At 38.6% G+C, this 20,913-nt stretch overlaps 1 protein-coding gene across 1 annotated transcript in view; it reads right to left on the bottom strand.

Annotated features, from left to right (window-relative positions):
- Positions 1 to 18,501, bottom strand: part of NDUFS4 (NADH:ubiquinone oxidoreductase subunit S4) — a 112,025-nt gene extending 93,524 nt beyond the window's left edge. Inside the window, exon 1 of the mRNA XM_055324839.1 lies at positions 18,383 to 18,501. Coding sequence (XP_055180814.1) covers positions 18,383 to 18,480 — 98 coding nt within the window. The 5' untranslated portion in view covers positions 18,481 to 18,501. The remainder of the gene's footprint in view (positions 1 to 18,382) is intronic.
- Between the last annotated feature and the right edge of the window lie 2,412 nt (positions 18,502 to 20,913).

The following is a 20,913-nucleotide window of genomic DNA, read 5'->3' as shown; positions in this document are numbered from 1 at the left end:
ATCAGACTCGTAGTTTCTGCTCAGGGCAAGATCTGGGGGTTGTGAGATCCAGCCCCACCTTGAGCTCATGCTCAATGAAAAGAGTGTTTAAGATTCTCTCTTTCTCTCTCTGCCTGTGCCTTCTGCTTGTGTGCATGTGCACTCTCTCTCAAATAAGTAAATAAATAAAAAAAACAAACAAACAAACAAATAAATAAATAAATATTTTTTAAAAAAAAAAGATCTATTTGAACATCTACTATGTCAAGGTGCCTGGCTGATTCAGTCTGTAGAGCATGCAACTCTTGATCCTAGGGTTGTTAGCTCAAGTCCCATGTTGGATACAGAGGCTACTTAAAAAAATAAAATAAAATCTGTAAAAAAAAAAAAGGGGGAAGAAAGAAACATCTACTATGTCTTATGCACAATGCTAGACTCAGTAGCTGGTTTTAAAGATTTTACAAGGGAAAGGCATAACTATAAACAACATCAATGTTACTGCTTTGAATGTTAATGGTAATTCCTATTGATAATGGTATATTTAAGGTGCTTTTCTATTTATGGAAAAACAACTGTCTCGGAGAGTGGGAAGTATGGTAGGATATGGAAGGACTGTCAAGGAAAACTTCTTTAACAATTTTGCCTGGACTGTCCAGATACTTTTGTTTTTACCGAGATTTCAATGCTGCAGGACTGAGAAGATTAAAAAAATGTTTAACATATTATTTGATCCATTCACAATTAGTGCCTATTATATATGACACAGTCTTGGCAAACATGCTCACAATTTATTTTAAAATTAGGTATAGTACTACAAAACCAGTAGTTTAAATTTTAGCATGAATTCTTTCCCCCAAAATGTTTATTTTTCCACCACTGCTTATTTTACCTCCTCCCAACTCCCTCTCTCTCAATAAATTAAATACTAAAATTTAACAATATCTACAATATTCCAAAATGCCTTAACCTCTGATAGATTCCATTTTTTAATTCATTTTATTTCCAAAATAAATAGCACTGAACAAATTTTACTAAGTAAAATCACGTGGTTTCTTTAATGTGGCCTTAACAACAGAAAGTGTAATTCTCAACCTTAAAAGTCAGGGTATGTTCTCTATATCAAGCATTCTGCCATTACAAAACCTATCGTTTAATAGTTATGCAGCTACTTATTACAGAAAAAAAATTCTACTGGCAATTACTTAAATTTGCAATACATGCTCATCTTTTCTATTCTTTCTTTGATGAAAAATTTTGGGGTCCTAATAATAATCCAAATCATACAAAAATCTGTCTTTCTGACAAAATTCCACTTATACATTTTAGTAAATGTTGCCTTAAGATAAAGTCTGCAATACTATTATTTATATGAAAAAAGCATAATTAAATAATTAGTCATTAAACTGTAAATCATTTTTCAGTAATCCATAACATAACTGCCCATGATAGTGCCCATGATAGTTACATTTAAAAACCTAAATGGTTGCTTTATAAGGAAAACAAAAATCTAAAATGCTATCCTGCTTTAGAAAATGCTGCTATGGGGGCAGCCTGGGTGGCTCAGCGGTTTAAGCGCCTGCCTTCCGCCCAGGGCGTGATCGTGGAGTCCCGGGATTGAGTCCCCCCACATCAGGTTCCCTACATGGAGCCTGCTCCTCCCTCTGCCTGTATCTCTGCCTCTCTGCCTCTCTGCCTCTCTCTCTCTCTCTCTCTCTCTCTCTCTCTCTCTCTCTCCATCATGAATGAACAAATAAAAAAATATTTAAAAAAAAAAGAAAGAAAATGCTGCTATGATGGGGATCCCTGGGTGGCTCAGCGGTTTAGTACCTGCTTAAGCGCCTGCCTTTGGCTCAGGGCATGATCCTGGAGTCCCAGGATCGAGTCCCGCATCGGGCTCCCTGCATGGAGCCTGCTTCTCCCTCTGCCTGTGTCTCTGCCTCTCTCTCTCTCTCTCTCTCTGTCTCTCACGAATAAATAAAATCTTAAAAAAGAAAAAGAAAATGCTATGAAATATTTTTATATGTTCATACTATTCCATAATCAAATGAGCCCACAGATCTTAAGTGTATCTGTTCTTTGCTAAGGACTATGTTATGCTGTGAAAACAAAGGTGAGGAAGAAATAGTTCCTGCTCTCAAAGAACTTAAGTCTAGTGGAAACAGAGACAAGAAAATAAGCAATCACAATGGAGCATAACAAGAACTAGTAAAGGTAAAAGTTAACACCAGAGGATTCTAAAACCTTAAGATTAGTATTATAGTCTAAACTTGTAAATTCACATAATGCTCCTCATAGAAAGTGATGTTTAAAGTGCCACCTAAAGGTTGAATAGGACTTCAATAGGCAAAGCATGCTGAGGTAGGGTCAGTGCAAGGAGGACAGAGCAGAAAGAAGAAACAGTGTAGGCAGGCAGAACCTTAATTGTAGGAGGGAAGAGAGAGAAAGATGGGGAAAGAGAGGGGTGAGGAAAGACAGAAAGAGGGGGACCAGAAGCAGGGAGGTGGAGGGGGGGAGAGCATGACCAGTCAGGGATTACAAGTAGTTTAGAATCACTAAAATATAGTTGTGTATGACTGGGCCAGAGTGGAAATGGTGAGAGGATGAATGCCAAGGAATGAATAGAAAGTGTGAACAGGGAATATGAAGGACTCTGTGGCATGCTGAGAAGTAGGGACTTTATCCTATAGGCAACATGGAGAAAAAATTAAGACTGATGACATGGAGACCAGTTAGGAGGCAGGATGATACTAACTATGGCTACAGTAAGGATGGAAATTGAATGAGCTAGTAAAATGAATACTAGGATTGAATGACTAATTGAGAAGAAGCCTAGGAGAGGGAAGAGACAAGAATGATAGATAGATTTCTGGCTAGATAACTGGCAAGTTATTGGTGACAGTAACTAAGGGAGTGGTGGAGGAGATGCTGATCATCAAAGTGTTCCAGATATTCTGTGATTTAGAGGCCTATGGAAAATCCAAGTGGAGACACCCTGATTAGATCTAAGGGTCCAGAAGTCTAGAAATTCAGAAAAAGATGCAGAATCACATCTTAATGGAAAGTAGGTCCTAAAGCCAGTGTGTTAGGCAAGAACTACAAAGAGTAAAAATTATCTTCAGAAATCCTGTAGGAAGCCTCCCACCAGTAAAGATACACCATCTCTTTTTTTATTTCAAGTTTTTCTATTAAATTCTAGTTAATTAACATATATGGTAAAATTGTTTTCAGATACAGAGTTGAGTGATTCATCACTTATATATAACACCCAGTTATCATCACAAGGGATATACCATCTCTTCATAAGCCAGTCCTCTAGCACTAGACCAACTCTATTCCTTAGTTGAGTACTAAATAATAACTAAGTAGAATAGTGAAAGAATTAAGTTGAATTTTTAAATGTTTTTAAAACATTTTCTACCCTTAGTTGTGTACTTTTGAGTGAAAAGTATATATGATGCAAATGAACTACATTTAGCCTTTAGTGTAAAGAGATGGTAACTGAAGTCATAGTAGACAACAAGATACAAGGAGAGCATATTAGTTTTCTACTGCCTCTGTAACAAATTACCATAAAGTTGGTGGATTAAAACATCAATTTATTCTCTTATAGTTCTAGAGCTCAGAAGTCCAAAATAAGTTTCACAGGTTAATAATGTGTCAAGCAAGACTAGGCCAAACTTAATCCTACCTGCAAAGTCCCTTTTGCCATCTAAGGGAACATTCACAGGTTCTGAGGATTAGGACATGGATATATCTGGAAAGAAGGGACAACTATTCAGCCTACCACAGAGTGTATGCAAAGAATAAAGGTATTAGTTATTCTCTAGTTCTTAAATTGGATGATGTGCACACATGAATTCACTTTGCCATTATGCTTCCTAAAATATGTTACATATATTCAAGTGTATATAAAATATTACAGTATAAAACATTTTTAAAAGAATAAAGAGCTATTAAATCAAATGAGAAATACTGACAGTTCAAGGAATAGGCAAAAGATTCTGGTACACTCAAAGGTAACTGAGGAGGAGGAAAGCCAAAGTAGAAGTCAAAGGAAGAATCTTTCAATAATGAGAAAGTCATCTCTTTGGATTGCAAAGGTCACATAAGATAAGGATTGAGAAGAGCTTATTAATTTAGCAACAGGGTCACTGTCGACCTTGATGAAAGCTATTTACGTGGAATGGTGGATGCCAAAAATAGATTGCATTGAGCTGAAGAGTGCAGGGGAGGTCACAATCTGGAAAAAGCCAGGTGCAGATAATTCTTTTATATACTCATGAATAAAATATGTAAATAAACAAACAAAATCCAGGTTGCTCTCATAATCCAGGAAGAACTAGAATCTATGAAAGATTTATGAAAGGAAAAAAAAATAAGGTAAGGAAGGAAAAAAAAGAACAAAAAGGAAAAGAAAAACGCCACAAAAGAAAGAATAATAGGGGCGCCTGGATTGTTCAGTGGGTTAAGCATCTACCTCCAGCTCAGGTAATGATCCCAGGGTCCTAGGATGGAGCCCCACATCAGGCTCCCAGCTCAGCTGGTTGTCTGCCTCTCCCTCTCCCTCTACTCCTCCCTCTACTCATGCTCTCTCTCACGCGCTCAAATAAGTAAATAAATAGGGGGATCCCTGGGTGGCTCAAGGGTTTAATGCCTGCCTTCAGCCCAGGGTGTGATCCTGGAGTCCTGGATGGAGTCTGCTTCTCCCTCTGCCTGTGTCTCTGCCTCTCTCTCTCTCTGTGTGTCTCTCATGAATTAATAAATAAATAAACTTTTAAAAATAAATAAATAATAAATCTTTTTAAAAAAAGAATAATAATGATGTTGATAACATTATTGTTATAATTTATCAGGCACTTAGCATACACCAGGCACTGCTGTAAGGACTTTATATACTTTATGAAAGAGAGATTATGATGTCCATTTGTAAAACAGAAAACAAGCACAAGGTAGGCAAAGAGCTAGAAAGTGGCATAGGCAGGACTCAACTATAGGTGGAACTGACTCCAAAACGTGTTCCTAACTATACTAGACTGAAATGTTTGACTGGACTGATGCATGAAGTGAACTAGAAAAGTTCAAGTATGAAGCTAAGAATATAGCCTGGCAGCATGGTTAATATTAGGAGTTAATATGTCTATCTCTGGAAAGCAGTTTTTCCTGCAGTTTGGGTCAAGAACACTAGTAAGAGTTTATTAAGGGGACTGGCCAAATTAACAGTTTGAGCTTGAAGTCGAAAGACTGAATTTGAAACCAAAGTAAAAATCTGAGCCCTAATGAGGGGTCACTTACAAGCAGTAACTAAGACATACTTAAACCATGAACTTCAATCAGCAACAGAATAATCATGTTTTAAGTCTCAAAGGAAGAGGAAACCAAAATTTGTAAAATAACCTCAGATGCATGTTATAGCCATTCCAAAACCAACTATGCACTAAACTCGTATGCTGAAACACATTAATAAGATGGAAGACTAAGCTACCACCGTATGAACAGTCAGAGATGACAGTGGGACAGGAACAAGAGGCTAGGGCAGCCCAGGTGGCTCAGCGGTTTAGTGCCGCCTTCAGCCCAGGACGTGATCCTGGAGACCCAGGATCGAGTCCCACATCAGGCTCCCTGCATGGAGCCTGCTTCTCCCTCTGCCTGTGTCTCTTCCCCTCTCTCTCTGTATCTCTCATGAATAAATAAATAAATATTTAAAAAAAAAAAAAAAAAAAAAGGAACAAGAGCCTAAAATGCAGCTGTAGGAAAAAAAGTTTTAATTATCTTTGAATCATTCAGGCAGTACTAGTAAAGAGAAAATATATGCTCAACCCAGAGAATCAGATCATGTAAATTACCAGCCACCAGCCTTACCTATCAACATTCTCAAATCCAAAGGAAAATCTGTAAGTTGATCTCTAATTGTCAACCTTGGATGTCATCTACCTAGTACATAGCAGAGCAGTATTCTGCCGTCGTGAATTTCTTAAACATGAAATTTACAGAAGAAACCATCTCTTTCCTAGAGAACTTATATTATTTTTTAGTTAAGTAAGTTGTAAGACCTAAGTTTCCCAATCCTTTGTCATGTCCCTCAGAGTAATGGTGAATGAGCAAATTCCAATAAATGTGAATTATTTACAAGCCTGGGAATAAACTATAATTGTCAAGAAATCATCTAAACTGATATCATTCATTTTCATGATATGGACTAACATACCTAAATCAATTACCTCAGCGCCTAAGTGCTCAATAAATAATAGCTATTAGAATTCTTATTATTAGCACCCTCCCTCCCAAAAATCAGTTATAGAGACCCTTGAGTTATAAGGAAGCCTGTAACCAACACCTTCCGTGCTCATGTCACAGCCTCTTGGCCTCTTTTTCATTTGCTACAGCTACAGAAACTCAGGATTCAGTTATCAACCAACATTCCTTGTCGAGTGAACATTATGACACAGATCTTCAGGAGCACAAGTATAGCTCAAAGTACATTAGAGTTAATAATACCTTCAACCACAGGTGAATGACAACTGTGGATAAATGTTCAAGTGTTCTATCTTTCAAATAGACAATACTGAGGGACATTCTGTATTTTCTCAGTAAGTTCCAGGGGAACTGAGCCTCTATCGCTTACAGAAGCAACTTCAGTATCACAGGGAAGTATTCTTCCTTCCCTGTTTCCTAAACTCCTCATTTTTAGTTCCTATGTCAACTCAAATAAATCACCTATACTCATAACTCTGCCTCAGACTCGACTTTAAGAAATGGCAATCTGGGGATCCCTGGGTAGCTCAGCGGTTTAGTGCCTGCCTTCGGCCCAGGGCGTGATCCTGGAGTCTGCGGATCCAGTCCTGCATCAGGCTCCCTGTGGAGAGCCTGCTTCTCCTTCTGCCTGTGTCTCTGCCTCTTTGTCTCTCTGTGTCTCTCAGGAATAAATAAATAATATCTTAAAAAAAAAAAAAAAAAAGACAAGGCCGATCCATAAGACCCAAGAAACGACCATCTAGCCTGTGCTTGAATACTTCTATCCTACACATTCATCTCCAAAGCAAATGTTCCAAAAAACATCAAGGCAGATGTTCCCAGTAAAAGCCTGTAGAAATGGCAGTCCTTTGGAAATAGAAAAAATTACAAATATTTCTGAATGAATGAATAAACCCAGCAAGCAAAATTCCAGAGTTCCTTAAGGAAAAAGGTAAAAAGGAGAACCTGGGTTAGCTCAGTCTGCGAAGTGTCTGACTTGGGCTTAGATTATGATCTCAGGATTCAGGGATCAAGCCCCACATCAAGCTCCATACTCATTGGGGAGTCTGTTTCTGCCTTTCTTCTCCTCCCCCTGCTCCTGCACTTTCTCTTTCTCATATAAATATATAAAATCATTTAAAAAAAAAAAAAGGTAAGAAGCCAGCCTACACAATATATACACACATTATTTGTTCCCTAAAGATCCCTAAAGATATCTCAATATAAAATATTCCTGTCCTTAATTTTTGTTCAGGAGGCCTAGCTTTCATTACACCTAATATCCAATGTCATACACACACACACACACACACACAAACACACACACACACACACACACAAGTAGAATTACAAAGAATGACAATATCATAGTAAACCCTTAGGCTATTTACTCTCACTAATTATTTCTCCTAACATTTTTATTTTATTTTTAAATGATTTTTATTTTTTAATTATTTATTTATTTATTCATGAGAAACAGAGAGAGAGAGAGGCAGAGACACAGGCAGAGGAAGAAGCAGGCTCCATGCAGGGAGCCCGACGTGGGACTTGATCCCAGGTCTCCAGGATCATGGCCCAGGCCTAAGGCAGGCACTAAACCACTGAGCCACCCGGGCTGCCCTTATTTCATTTTTTTTTTTTTAAGATTTTATTATTTATTTGAGAGAGAGAAGAAGCAGGAGGGGCAAAGGAAGATGGAGAAGCAGATTACCCACAGAGCAGGAGGCCAGACACAATGGCAGGCTCTGATCCCAGGACCTTGGGATCACGATCTGAGCTGAAGGCAGATGCTTAACTGACTGAGCCACCAGGTGCCTCTCCCCAACATTTTTTAAACTTGGTACCAAAGAAAAGGATGTTCTGTCCCTCCCTGCAGTATGTGCACGCTCTCCCTCTCTCTAAAATAAATCTTGGGGCATCTGGATGGCTCAGTCAGTTAAGCACCTGCCTTTGGCTCAGGTCATGATCCCAAGGTCCTGGGATTGAGCCCCGCATGCATCAGACTCCTTGTTCAGCAGGGGCCCCACTGCTTCTTCTACCTCTGCCTGCAGCTCCCCCTGTTCGTGTGCTCTTTTACTCTGTCAAATAATTAAAATCTTTTAAAATAAAATAAAATATTTAATAACAACAACAACAAAAGGAAAACAAACAGCCCAAATAAAAATGGGTAAAAAATACGAACACTTCCCCAAAATTCGATATCATTAGCCATTAGGGAAATAAATATAAACCACAATGAGTTAGCTATCACAGAAATACAAATCAAAACCACTAGATACCGCTTCACCAGATGATTATAATAAAATAGTAACAAGCGTTAGCAAGGTTGTGAAGATGCTGGAACTCTCATTCCCTGCTGGTGGGAATATAAAATGGTGCAGCCACTTTGGAAAGAGTCTAGCAGTTGTCAAAAGGCAAAACAGAAAATACAACATTATCCAACAATTCAACATTTCTGTATATTCCCAAAAGAATAGAAACATATGTCTACACAAAGCTTGTATAAGCATGTTTTATAGGTCATTAATCATAATAGCCAAAAGCAGAAACAACCCCAATGTCCATCAACTAAGGGATAAATAAAATGTGGTATGTCCATACAACAGAAAATTATTTAACAATAAAAAGGAATAAAGCACTGATACATGCTACAATTTGAAAACATTACGCTAAGTAAAAGAAGCCAGTCACAAAAGATCATATGTGATTCCATTTATAGGAAATGTCCAGAGTTGGCAAATCTACAGAGACAGAAAGTAGATCAGTGATTGCCTAAGGCTGGGAGAAAGGGAGAAACAGGAAGTAACATCTAGTGGGCATAGAATTTCTTTTTGGGATAATAAAAATGTTCTAAAATTGATAATGAATGGCTGCACGACTCTGTGAATATACTAAAAACCATCAAATTTTACTTTATGTGAGTGAATTTTATGGCCTATAAATTCTATCTCAATAAAGTGTTATTTAAAAATCACAATGAAGGGATGCTTGGGTGGCTCAAACATTTTGTAATGGGGTGAGCACTGGGTGTTATACTATATATTGTGTATACTATGTACTATATATATATATATATACACACATATATACACACACTAGGGTGTTATACTATATATTGTATATACTATGTACTATATATATATACACACATTATATATAAATTCAAAGTGAATTAAAATTAAAATTAAAAATCAAATAAATAGGGCAGCCCGGTGGCACAGTGGTTTAGTGCCGCCTGCAGCCCGGGGTGTGATCCTGGAGACCCGGGATCGAGTCCCACGTCGGGCTCCCTACATGGAGCCTGCTTCTCCCTCTGCCTGTGTCTCTGCCTCTCTCTCTCTGTGTGTCTCTCATGAATAAATAAAAATCTTTTTTAAAAAAGTCAAATAAATAAACAAACATCGACTTCGGTTCAGGTCATATCTAGGGGTCCTGGGATCAAGCTCATGGGAGGCTCCACGCTCAGTGGGGAGTCTGCTTGTCTCTCTGACAGCACCCCACCCCATTGTTTGTGCTCTCTCTCCCTCAAATAACTAAATAAAATCTTTTTTAAAAAATAAAACCCACAATGAAGTATCATTATACATCTACTAAAATGGCTAAACTAAAAAACACTGACAATATCAATGTCAATGAGGAGGCAAAGCAACAAAACTTTCATACATTGCTGATAGAAGAGCAAAATGGTACAACCACTCTGAAAAACGTTTTAGCAATACCTTGTAAAGTTAAATATATATTACCAATGACCCAGGATTTTCCCTCCTGGGTAGCTACTCTAGAGAAATGAAATCATGTTCATATAAACTCCTATACACAAATGTTTATTGATAGTGGCTCTATTTATAACTGTCAAAACCCAGAAATAATCCAAACGCCCTTCAAGGAGTGAATGGATAGATTATGGGACACATCCACACAACAAAATATGTACTACTTAGCAATAAAAAATGATAACTAATGATAAACACAACAACTTGGATAAATCTCATGCTGAGTCAAAGAAACGAATCTTCACAAGACTATACACTGAATGGCTCCATTTATATTACAGTCTCAAAATTACAAAACCATGGAGATAAAGAAAAGATAACTTACTGCCAGGGATTTTAAGAGTAGGGAGGGATAACATGAGGGAGTCTTTTGGGGTAATGAAGTCTTTTGGTACCCTGTACCCTGAATATTGTGGTGATTACACAAGTCTATACATGACATGTATTAAATTCTAAAAACTGTACCCCAAAAGGAAAAAGTGAATTTTTCTTTATAATTTTAAAGATAAAATTTTTTAAATTCCAACTTAAGAGTCAACTTTTTTTCATTAATTCAATTTTAGCTAAGTTATCAACTCTGATAATCTCATTTAGTTAATAGTACAGTATATAGCTCAAAGAACAATACTGGCAAAATGGAACCCATCCTCAGGAGTACCAAGAGGTAGAAAAGCATTAGGAAATCTGGTGATAAATTAATAAAGGGTAAAAAAAGAAAAAAACAGATATGTTAAGCCTGGAGTACAGACTCCAGGGGAGAATGGGTAAAGACAAAGGTTTTCAATTATCTATCTGCAAGGCTAACATGTGCATGGGGGTTAGAATTTTTCTATATAGTATTAAAGGGAAACATCATTTACCAATGAATTTAAAAGTACAGATGGTTTTCTAGGGCTACCAAAAATTCAGCATTTATTCCTCAATTGTTAGATAATAAAGAAGCAGGAAATTCTAGAAATTCTTGCATTAAACAAAAGGTCAGGCAGGATGATCCTACAGTTTTATCCCAACTCAAACACTGTATGAATCTATGGACTATAACTTCTAGAGTTAACCTAGCAAAGTAGAAGGCAATGAACATCTAAAAAGGTAATCCTTCCTGCCAAAATATCACCTGTCATTGAATAAAGGTAAAAATTATAGAGCGCTTTGAGTTCCAAATTTTTGACTAAATAAATATAAAATCTTAACAAAAGCCATATTGAGACCTATTTTATTTCCCCAAATCTGATATGTCCTAAGAATATTAAAATTAAATTCAAATTACTAATGCCTAATTAAATATAATTTCATTAAACTTAAAAGACCAAAGTTACAAATATAAATTTCATGCAAATTTCTATAAGTATAGTGAAAAAATCTCCTGAAAAAGAAGTGCTCTTTCCACACAAAAAGTGGTAGTCCTCAAAAGAGCCAAAACATCTGCATTCACTTTAAAGCTCATCAAGACAGACTGACATTTTTAGGAGAAGCATATGGCTTGCTGAACAGTCATCTAGAACAGGATCTTTTGTCTAGTAAACCCTATTCAAGGACCATTTACTTATGTATGGAGTGGCTGAATAAAGGAAAGAACATATTTTCGAGTCCTAGAAGACACAAAGAAATAAACTCTTCATCTAGCTTTGTTAAGGATATAGCAAAACATATCACAAAAGCAGCCACATCTTTACTCTCAGAGACTGCTCTCAACGTCTGAAACAATTCTATGAAAACACTGAAACAAAAGAACTCTAGAAAAGTAAGCAACTTTCTTAGAGAACTATATCTAGCCAAAGACCACCTCCCTAAAAAAGGCATTTCCATTTTAAAGGATAAAACACTTTCTTCTTAAAACTTCGAAGGGCAGAGTTCAACAGCTGCGCTATATTAAACCTGAGCCCTTCCAAAAGGAAGAACAAGAGTCTCTAGAGAGCAAGTAACATGGCCTGCTTTCTCCAAAATTATCAAAATGCCTGCTCTGCCTCAAAGGAAAATTTCTCCAAGAAAAAGCCTCCATACAGTGTATCGGAGAAAAGCATAAAACTTAATTTAGATTAGGGAAATATGCAAAAATGGAATTTTTCTTTGTTTCTGGAAATCTCCACCGACCCCCCCACCCCCCCAAGGAAAAATGCGTTTTGAAGTCTTTAAGATATAGCATGGAAACTATTTTAAAACTCACCAAGAGTAGTTTCCAGCCCTAGCTTCCCATCAAAATCACCACAGAGCTAAGCCTCAACCTAATTTACTGAACTACTATATATTGGGGCCAAGGTATTTGAATTTTTTATGCACACACAGGTGATTTTGATGCACAGCAAGGGTTTAAAAACCACTAAACTGATCATAATGCCATAAAAGAAAAAATTAAGTCTAATGAATAAAGACAAAAATAAAAAGGTCATATCTGACAACTAACTAGTTCTAAAGAACCCAAAATTGTATTCACCTATCCAAATAACAGAATGAAAATTTGAAATAAAAATTCTAAAGCGCACTCATGCCACTACTTAAAAGACAAAAGACAGAATAGTTTGCTAAAATATCCAAATTTTTAGATGAAAGTCGTTGTGAAGAATTTGGCCACTCCATAATTCAGGTATCATAAGGTTCCACCAGGGTCTTTGGATACTGCAAACTAAAAAAGAAAAGTTATAATAAGAGCTCATGTATTATATGTAATTATCTGCCAACCTTAAAGTTCAAGGTTTTAATCACAACAATATAAATTTCAGCCATCATCCTTCATTAAGCCTACTTTATTTTACACAAAATCCTAACAGTTTACTGGCTTGGTATTCAAACTCATGATAAATGAAAAAGGGTAGTGAAACTGCTAAAGAGAAGCAAACGAATCAAAAAAGGACACAAAAACACTATTAAAAAGCAGACAAAAGAACTCAGAAAGTATAGCAAACACTTGATAGTTTTTAAAGGCATCAGCATACAATAACTTTCTCCTAATGATCACTGGAATAAGAAATATATGTTCTGTTTACCTTGCTTAACACATATCACATGCATTTTGTTTAACAGGGTAAGAAAGTATAATAAGCAAGTCACATATACAAAGTTTCTCACCAAAAAATAATTACAAAACCTAAAGGAAAAGAATAAAACAAAAAAAGTAGCTCTCACTGTACAAAAGGCACAGTGGAAGTGCCTTCACAGTGGAAGTGAAAGTAAAGAGCATCAGATAGTTTCTCAAATAAACACATTTGCTAAAAGAAAAACAGAGAAAACACTCAGGTTTTAATTACTATTATCAGACATATATTTCTCGCTACTGAAGTCAACATGTTCCTTTAGACTGCTTAAACCAGACTATTTCCTAGTAATGCACATTTTAAAATCTGTTTCCTCATCTGTTATGTTTCCTCATCTGAAAAATAAGAACCTTGGTTCATAGGATTACTGTGAGAAATAAATAAGTTAACACAGGTAAAGTACTGGCGCAGTGGCTAATATACATTGAGACATAAATGTCAACTATTAGTAATTTGTGCTCAGAACAAATCCCATAAAAATGATTCTCAATTTTCATCAAGGTATATATATTTTTAGAAGCTTTTCCATTTGAAATTGTTTTATTCTATATTCACCCCATCCCAGAAAACATGTATTACAAGGGAACCAAACTGTTCCTTCTTTCTCCATTAAGTCCAATGTAACATTAACTTTTTAAAATTTCAAGTGAAGTGGCTTACAGAATGCAAATTTAATAATCACATTTAGTTACTCTTATTCCTAAAAAGTACTCATGTTCCATGAATATCCTTTCCCAAATAAATTCATTTCCACTTCTTTTTAAAAATTTGAATACAGGGATGCCTGGGTGGCTCGGCGGTTGGGCGCCTGCCTTTTTATTTACCCATTCATGAGAGACACAGAGAGACCGGCAGAGACATAGAGAGAGAAGCAAGCTCCCTGTGGGGAGCCTGATGTGGGACTGGATCCTGGGATTCCGAGATCATGCCCTGAGCCAAAAGCAGATGCTCAACTGCTGAGCCACCCATACGTCCCTATGTGATAAACATTTACCTGTTATTTGTGAACCATTACATGGGTGCCATGAAACATACAAAAATAGGTAAAAAAAAAAAAAAAAAAAAAATTTCCAGGCCTCCTAAAGCCTGTGGCCTCACTCAATAGTGCTAAAAACTGCTCATTTACAAGTATGTATGTATGTGTGTACGTGTAAAAAGGGGTTAGTATAGGTTGTTTATGTTGAGGCAACCAACAACCCAAACATCTCTGTAACTTACAACAAACACTTTATATTTTATATAACCTGTAAGAATCAGCTTCTAGCTTTGCTCCATGTGATACCCATTTCAGGATCTAAGCTAAAAGAAACAAAAATCCCACCTAAAATGTCCATCTCATAGGCAGAAGGAAAAGGGACACGGCAAAACATGGGACAGCTCTTAAAGCTTCTGCTTGACATGGCATATTATTGCCAGTAATATTTCATTGGCCCAAAGAAATCGACTAGCTAATGAGGTAGAGATGTATAATCCTGTCACAGAGAACACAAGCAAATATTTTAAATAATATCATCTACCACAATATCTATCATGAAGATTAAAGAAAAAAAATATTCAGATATTGGAACCAATAATAAAAGTAGTGTTTATTTAGGCAAGGTTTACTATGTGCCACTATTACCATTCTAATATTTATTAGTATTAAAATATTTAATTCTCCTAAGAAGAATTCAACAAAGATGTCTACTACTGAAGAAAACAGACCAACTATGGATATTTCTTAATGAGGAAAATAAGCAAAACAACGAAACCTATTAGAAGGTATTTTCGGGGTGCCTGGGTGGCTCCGTTGGTTAAGCATCCAACTCTTGATCTCACTCAGGTCCTGATCTCAGGGTCATGAGTTCAAGCCACACCTTGGGCTCCATACAGGGTGTGGAGCCTACTTTAAAAAAAAAAAAAAAAAAAAAAGACATTTTAGAGATATTTCAAGCTCACTAAACCTGGCTTTGATATGTTTCAGAAACAACAAAAGTAGCTGCCCTTCAGAGAGGAATTTATCCAGCTTATCTGAAGTAGAAGCCAACACCTGGTTTTATTTTTATTTCTTTAAAGATTTTATTTATTTACTCATGAGAGACATAGAGAGAAAGAGAGAGGCAGAGACACAGGCAGAGGGAGAAGCAAGCTCCATGCAGGGAGCCCGACGTGGGACTCGATCCTGGGTCTCCAGGATCACACCCTGAGCTGAAGTCAGCGCTAAACTGCTGAGCCACCCGGGCTGCCCATGGTTTTAAATATCCTAAATGTTTCTCCAAATTGATCTGAGACAGTTTCCCAGCAAGGTGTAATATACACAGAATTCTGGTCAACCTTAGGATTGTCAACTTTACCACATCTTACTCACTGGAGGTTCCTGAAGACTCATGATTTCATACTGGCTTATCTAATGCTGGAAAAGGAAATAGGGCGACACAACACAGCCCCAGATAGAAGCACAAAATAAGCCTCACAAAAAAGATCCATCCATACACTTAGTTCCCACAACAGTCATTAATACCCTACGCAGACCCTAAGGAACTGTGCTTGAGGTAAACACGAGACTCAGTTCAAAATGAGAAGTGATAAAACAGGGCTAGATAAGTATCTGTAAATAGGTTAAAGAAAACAAAAACTACTGCATCAAGCATGGAGTCCAAAGTATCGCTATTTGAAACAGAGCACCAGTTTATCTAGCTTTTAGATTAAAATCCTAAATTGTTAGCCTTACCGTGAACAATTCCATAGAAAAGTCAGGGAAAGTAAGAATACATGTAGGCTATTTATCCAGGTTTCCCCCCCTTCTCATTCAATCCAGAGAAATGAGAAGCATGTGGAAACTGAGACACTCTAGAGCATGAGCTCAGTAACTAGAACAAGCGAATCATCTACACTATTTTTTTTAAGATTTTTATTTATTCATTCATGAGAGACACAGAGAGAGAGAGAGAGGCAGAGGCACAGGCAGAGGGAGAAGCAGGCCCCATGCAGAGAGCCCAACGTGGGACTCGATCCCGGGTCTCCAGGATCACACCCTGGGCTGAAGGCGGCGCTAAACCACTGAGCCACCCGGGTTGCCCCATCTACACTGTTAAAATAATTTTTAACCCTTATGTATGTTGGGTTTTTTTGTTTGCTCTTATTTTTTACTGATATACTATAGTTAATTTCATACAAGTTAATGTAACTGCTTCTTTCCTTCTACTGATAATTCTTTTCTTCAGTATTTTTTTTGTTCACTACTCCCCTTCTTACCAAATGCCTGATTCTATCTTCCTCATTTTACTCGAGTGATCTGAAATGTTACATTACTTGCAAATGTTTTATAAGCATTACAATAAAATGAATTTTAGATTTAGATTATCCCATTAATTGGTGCTTTCCTTTAAAAAAAAAATAATAATAAAGGTTGTATTTTATTTGACAGAGAAAGCACAAGCAAGAAGAGTGGCAGGGAGAGTGAGAAGCAGTTTCTCTGCTGATCAAGGAACCAGACACAGGGCTTGACGCGCAGCTGCATCCTAGCTAGGACCCTGGGATCATGACCTGAGCAGAAACCAGACGCCTAACCCACTGAGCCACCCAGACACCCAAAATGGCTCGCTTTCCACCCACAAACTTTTCAGATCATTACTTTCAAATCATAATGGAAAGAGAAAAATTAAGAATGAAAAGCTAGGGACGCCTGGGTGGCTCAGTGGTTGAGCGTCTGCCTTTGGCTGGGGCCATGATCCCAGGATCCTGCGACCGCATCCTTCATCAGGCTCCCCATGGGGAGCCTGCTTCTTCTCCCTCTGCCTATGTGTCTGCCTCTGTCTGTCTCTCATTATAAACTTTAAAATTTCCAAAATGCAGCACCTTAAGTTCAACTACAACAATAGCTGACAAAATGGCTGTGACCTAAGCTTAGATATACAGTCTTGTCTTCAATTAGCCACGCACCAGTGGATCCTTCCCATTTGTTTTGAGTTCTAGGGCTACTGTGAATACATTATTAGTTGGGAGTGCAAAATTAATCTCCATAACGTCTAGGAGAACAAGAACTAACCTGGATCACCTCTCTTAAGAGCCTGACTCAAACCAGCGGGGCATTTTACTTAGAGAAGCGCTTAGCCGTCTTCAAGTTCCCCACATGTAGAATGGTTGACTACAAACCTGTTTACCTTTCCTCAATCTTAGCATCCTTATGTTTGAACGACTACATTATGTGCATATCTACCAGTGCCTTCAATGCTCCAATGCTTTTCGTAAGCCACCCACCCTACACACCCAGAACACCCTCCTCTCCCCACCTCCCCAACACCGACCATTTAACCCCCTAAAAAAAAAAAATCCTCTCCAGTTAACTCTCCTTCTAATTCTCTGCATTCCCTTCATATTTTAATATAATTAGCATTTGACTAGATCAATTCCTAACCACTCCCAACTGTCCATACAGTCTTTCCAGGTCATTCTAAGTAAGCACTGAGCGTAGTCTCTCCAGAGCCTGCATAAGGATATTCAATATACACACCCTGGTTTCTAATAAGCAGCGAAAACAGCGATGAAACATTATTCTTCGCAGACAAAAATACTAGAGTGTGTGTGTGCGTGTGTGCGCTGCTGCTGCTGCTGCTGCTGCTGTGTCAGTAACAAAGTCAGGAAAATTCGGAACAGGGAAACCGAGAATGAAGTGATGCAGTCGAAATAAAACCACCATCACAAAACAAAAAAAAAAAAAAAAAAACAACGCTGCAAAGCAGAACGGTAACAGCAACAATCCCTGAATCACTGTGGAGCTTTCAGTAAGATTCTGGAGAGGAGACACCCCGACATCACCCTTTAAAAGGCCTTTTAAAGATTACCTTCCAAAGATTACTGCCAGGGACATGTCCACTAACCATCAATTCCGGCCAAGCGGTCTGAGGAATAAAACAGACAATCTTTCTGCACAGAGACCCACTAATACCACCTAAAGCCGAGGAAGGGAGAGAGGGGTTTAGGGTTTAGCCTTCCCACAAGGAGCGGAGGGATGGGCCCACAGGTGAAAAACGGAGGAGCGCGCAGAGTAGGCAGAGTGAGGAGGAAGACTCCTCCCCTCCTCTGGGGGCGAGGGCTCGGCCCACAGCCCCGGAGACGACCCCACCCGCAGACCCTCTCTCACAGCTACGGGCCGGGAGCTTCCTCGAGGCCGTGCGTCCTCCGCCGCCGTCCCCGCACTCACGCCCCCACTCGCGGGGCCAGCGCCCCTGGAGCGCGGCTAATCCCAACCCCGCCTGCCCTCTCCGGACCAAGGGGTCAGCGGAGAACGCCTTCCCCGAGGCCTTCTCCCGGACCCAGTCAGCAGAGACCTCCGCAGAAGTGGAAAGACCCCAGAAGCTGGAAGAAGAAGAAGCCTCACAATCCCGTTACCTGGTAGGAGCCCTGGAAACGGAAACGGCGGCTGCAGCCGCGGCCCTTTTCCCCCACAGCATTCGCCTCAGCGCCGCTGACATTGAGACCGCCGCCATCTTGCTGCAGGCTAACGCCAGGACGGGTCTCCGGAAGGGACAAACTTCCTTCGATCTCGAGCCTCTGCAACTGCCGCGTCCTAGGGTGTCCTTTTTTTTTTTTTTTTTTTTTTTTGTCTACTTCATTTCTGTTGGGCGCTTCGTGAAATACTGCAGTTTAGAACTGAGGTGAAAGGTTTGATTGAAAGAAATAAGAAGGCAAAAGGATGGGAGAAAATGCAGTAGTGCATTGAGTGTAAATACCACTTCCATAGAGTGGAATCCTTGTTTGTTGTTAGGACTGGTTATTTGATGAAAAGACACAGACCCCTCCCACCCCCAGCACACACACACCCAAAAAACTGGAAAATTTAAACACCTGCAACTCATAATTTTTTCAAAGGACTGAGCATAGAGGGCTCTCCGGGTTCTTGAGAACCTAAAGTAGCCCTTTTCCAAAGTGTTGCCAGATTCAGTATGTAAGCCCTCAGGAAAGGACTGTATTCAGTTTGATGTTCTCTAGTTGTAAAGATCGTATTTTCCACTTTGGACATATGGCCTGGCAAAGGGTTATTTTTTTTGACGTGTGGGTGTATATGAAAAACGAATGGAACACAATATTTGATATCCTTGTCTTCCCAGTAAATTCTGAATTCGCTATCATCATCTAAACACACCAAGAATATTATTAATGCTTCATGCATATAATGCAAAAATGATCTTCTGAGACCGGTGTTGGAAACATCTTTGAATTGTAGGCTACTGACCTTAAAAACAATGATTAACAGAGTTATTTTTTTTTAATTCTACTTTTTTTTCTTTTTTCTTTATTTATTTATGTTAGTCACACAGAGAGAGAGAGAGAATGAGGCAGAGACACAGGCAGAGGGAGAAGCAGGCTCCATGCACCGGGAGCCCGACATGGGATTCGATCCCAGGTGTCCAGGATCACGCCCTGGGCCAAAGGCAGGCACCAAACCACTGCGCCACCCAGGGATCCCCAGAGTTCTTTAAAATACAAAAGTTAGGGGATCCCTGGGTGGCTCAGTGGTTTAGCACATGCCTTTGGCCCAGGGCGTGATCCTGGAGTCCCAGGGATCTAAGTCCCACATCAGGCTTCCTGCATGGGGCCTGCTTCTCCCTCTGCCTGTGTCTCTGCCTCTTTCTCTCTGTGTGTGTGAATAAATAAATAAAATCTTTACCAAAAACAAATAAATAAATAAAAATAAATAAATAAAATACAAAAGTTAGTTTTATGGAGTTTGTTTTTAAAGAGATTTTTTTAAAAAAAGAGAATGCTTCTGCTTTTATTTATTTATCTATTATTTATTGCTTTTAAAATTAAGCACTTGAAAACATAACCTTTATTAAAAGAATAGGATTAGCAGGAGGCTGGAGAATAACTTGGTTCTGCATTATGGCCAGTTAAAAGAAAATGCAATACATATGGAAAGAGGGGAAAGAAAGAGATTCAGCACCCTAATACCTAGCACCTAGCTCTAAAGAGAAAACCATGTCCAGGGAAAGAGGAAATGCACAAAAAGATGAAAGAAGGCAAGGGAGAGATGATGTCTCAGAGGGAGTTTTCTTTTAAAGTTTTTATCTTGAAATAATTAGAGATTTCACAGGAAGTTACCAAAATAGTACAGAAAAGTTTTGTGTACTTGTCACCCAGTTCCTTCCATTGATTACATCTTATGTAATTATAGTACATATTAAAGCCAGGAAACTGACATTGATATAAATGTTTGGATAGTCCTATTATCATTCTATCACATGTGGCAATTCATGAAAACACTACCACAGTCAAGGTACGGAACTATTTCATCACCACAAAGATCTCCAGGGGCTACCTTTTTATAGTAACATACAGGGGACTAAGTCTTGGCCACCATTACAGTTGACTCTTAAACAATGCAGGGATTCAGGAGACCTGCATAGTCAAAAATCCGTACAATTTTTGACTCCCCAAAACATAACTGCTAATAGCCTACTATTGACTAGAAGCCTTGACAATAACACAGTCAATTAACACGTATTTTGTGTGTTATATGTATTTTATACTGTATTTTTATAATAAAGTAAACTGGAAAAAAAGAAAATGTTATTAAGAATTCCTTGTGAGGGGATCCCTGGGTGGCGCACCGGTTTGGCGCCTGCCTTTGGCCCAGGGCGCGATCCTGGAGACTCAGGATCGAATCCCACGTCGGGCTCCCAGTGCATGGAGCCTGCTTCTCCCTCTGCCTGTGTCTCTGCCTCTCTCTCTGTGTGTGTGACTATCATAAATAAAATAAAAATTTTTTAAAAATTAAAAAAAAAAAAAAGAATTCCTTGTGAGGGATGCCTGAGTGGTTCAGTTGGTTAAGCGTCTGACATAGGCTAGGTCAGGATCTCAGGGTCCGGGGATCCAGCCCAGCCTTGGGCTCCCTGCTCAGCAAGGAGTCCACTCCTCCC

This window comes from Nyctereutes procyonoides, unplaced genomic scaffold (assembly GCF_905146905.1).
Source record: "Nyctereutes procyonoides isolate TBG_1078 unplaced genomic scaffold, NYPRO_anot_genome, whole genome shotgun sequence".
NCBI classification, from domain to species: domain Eukaryota; kingdom Metazoa; phylum Chordata; class Mammalia; order Carnivora; family Canidae; genus Nyctereutes; species Nyctereutes procyonoides.
This window is presented reverse-complemented; position numbering and strand designations above follow the sequence as displayed.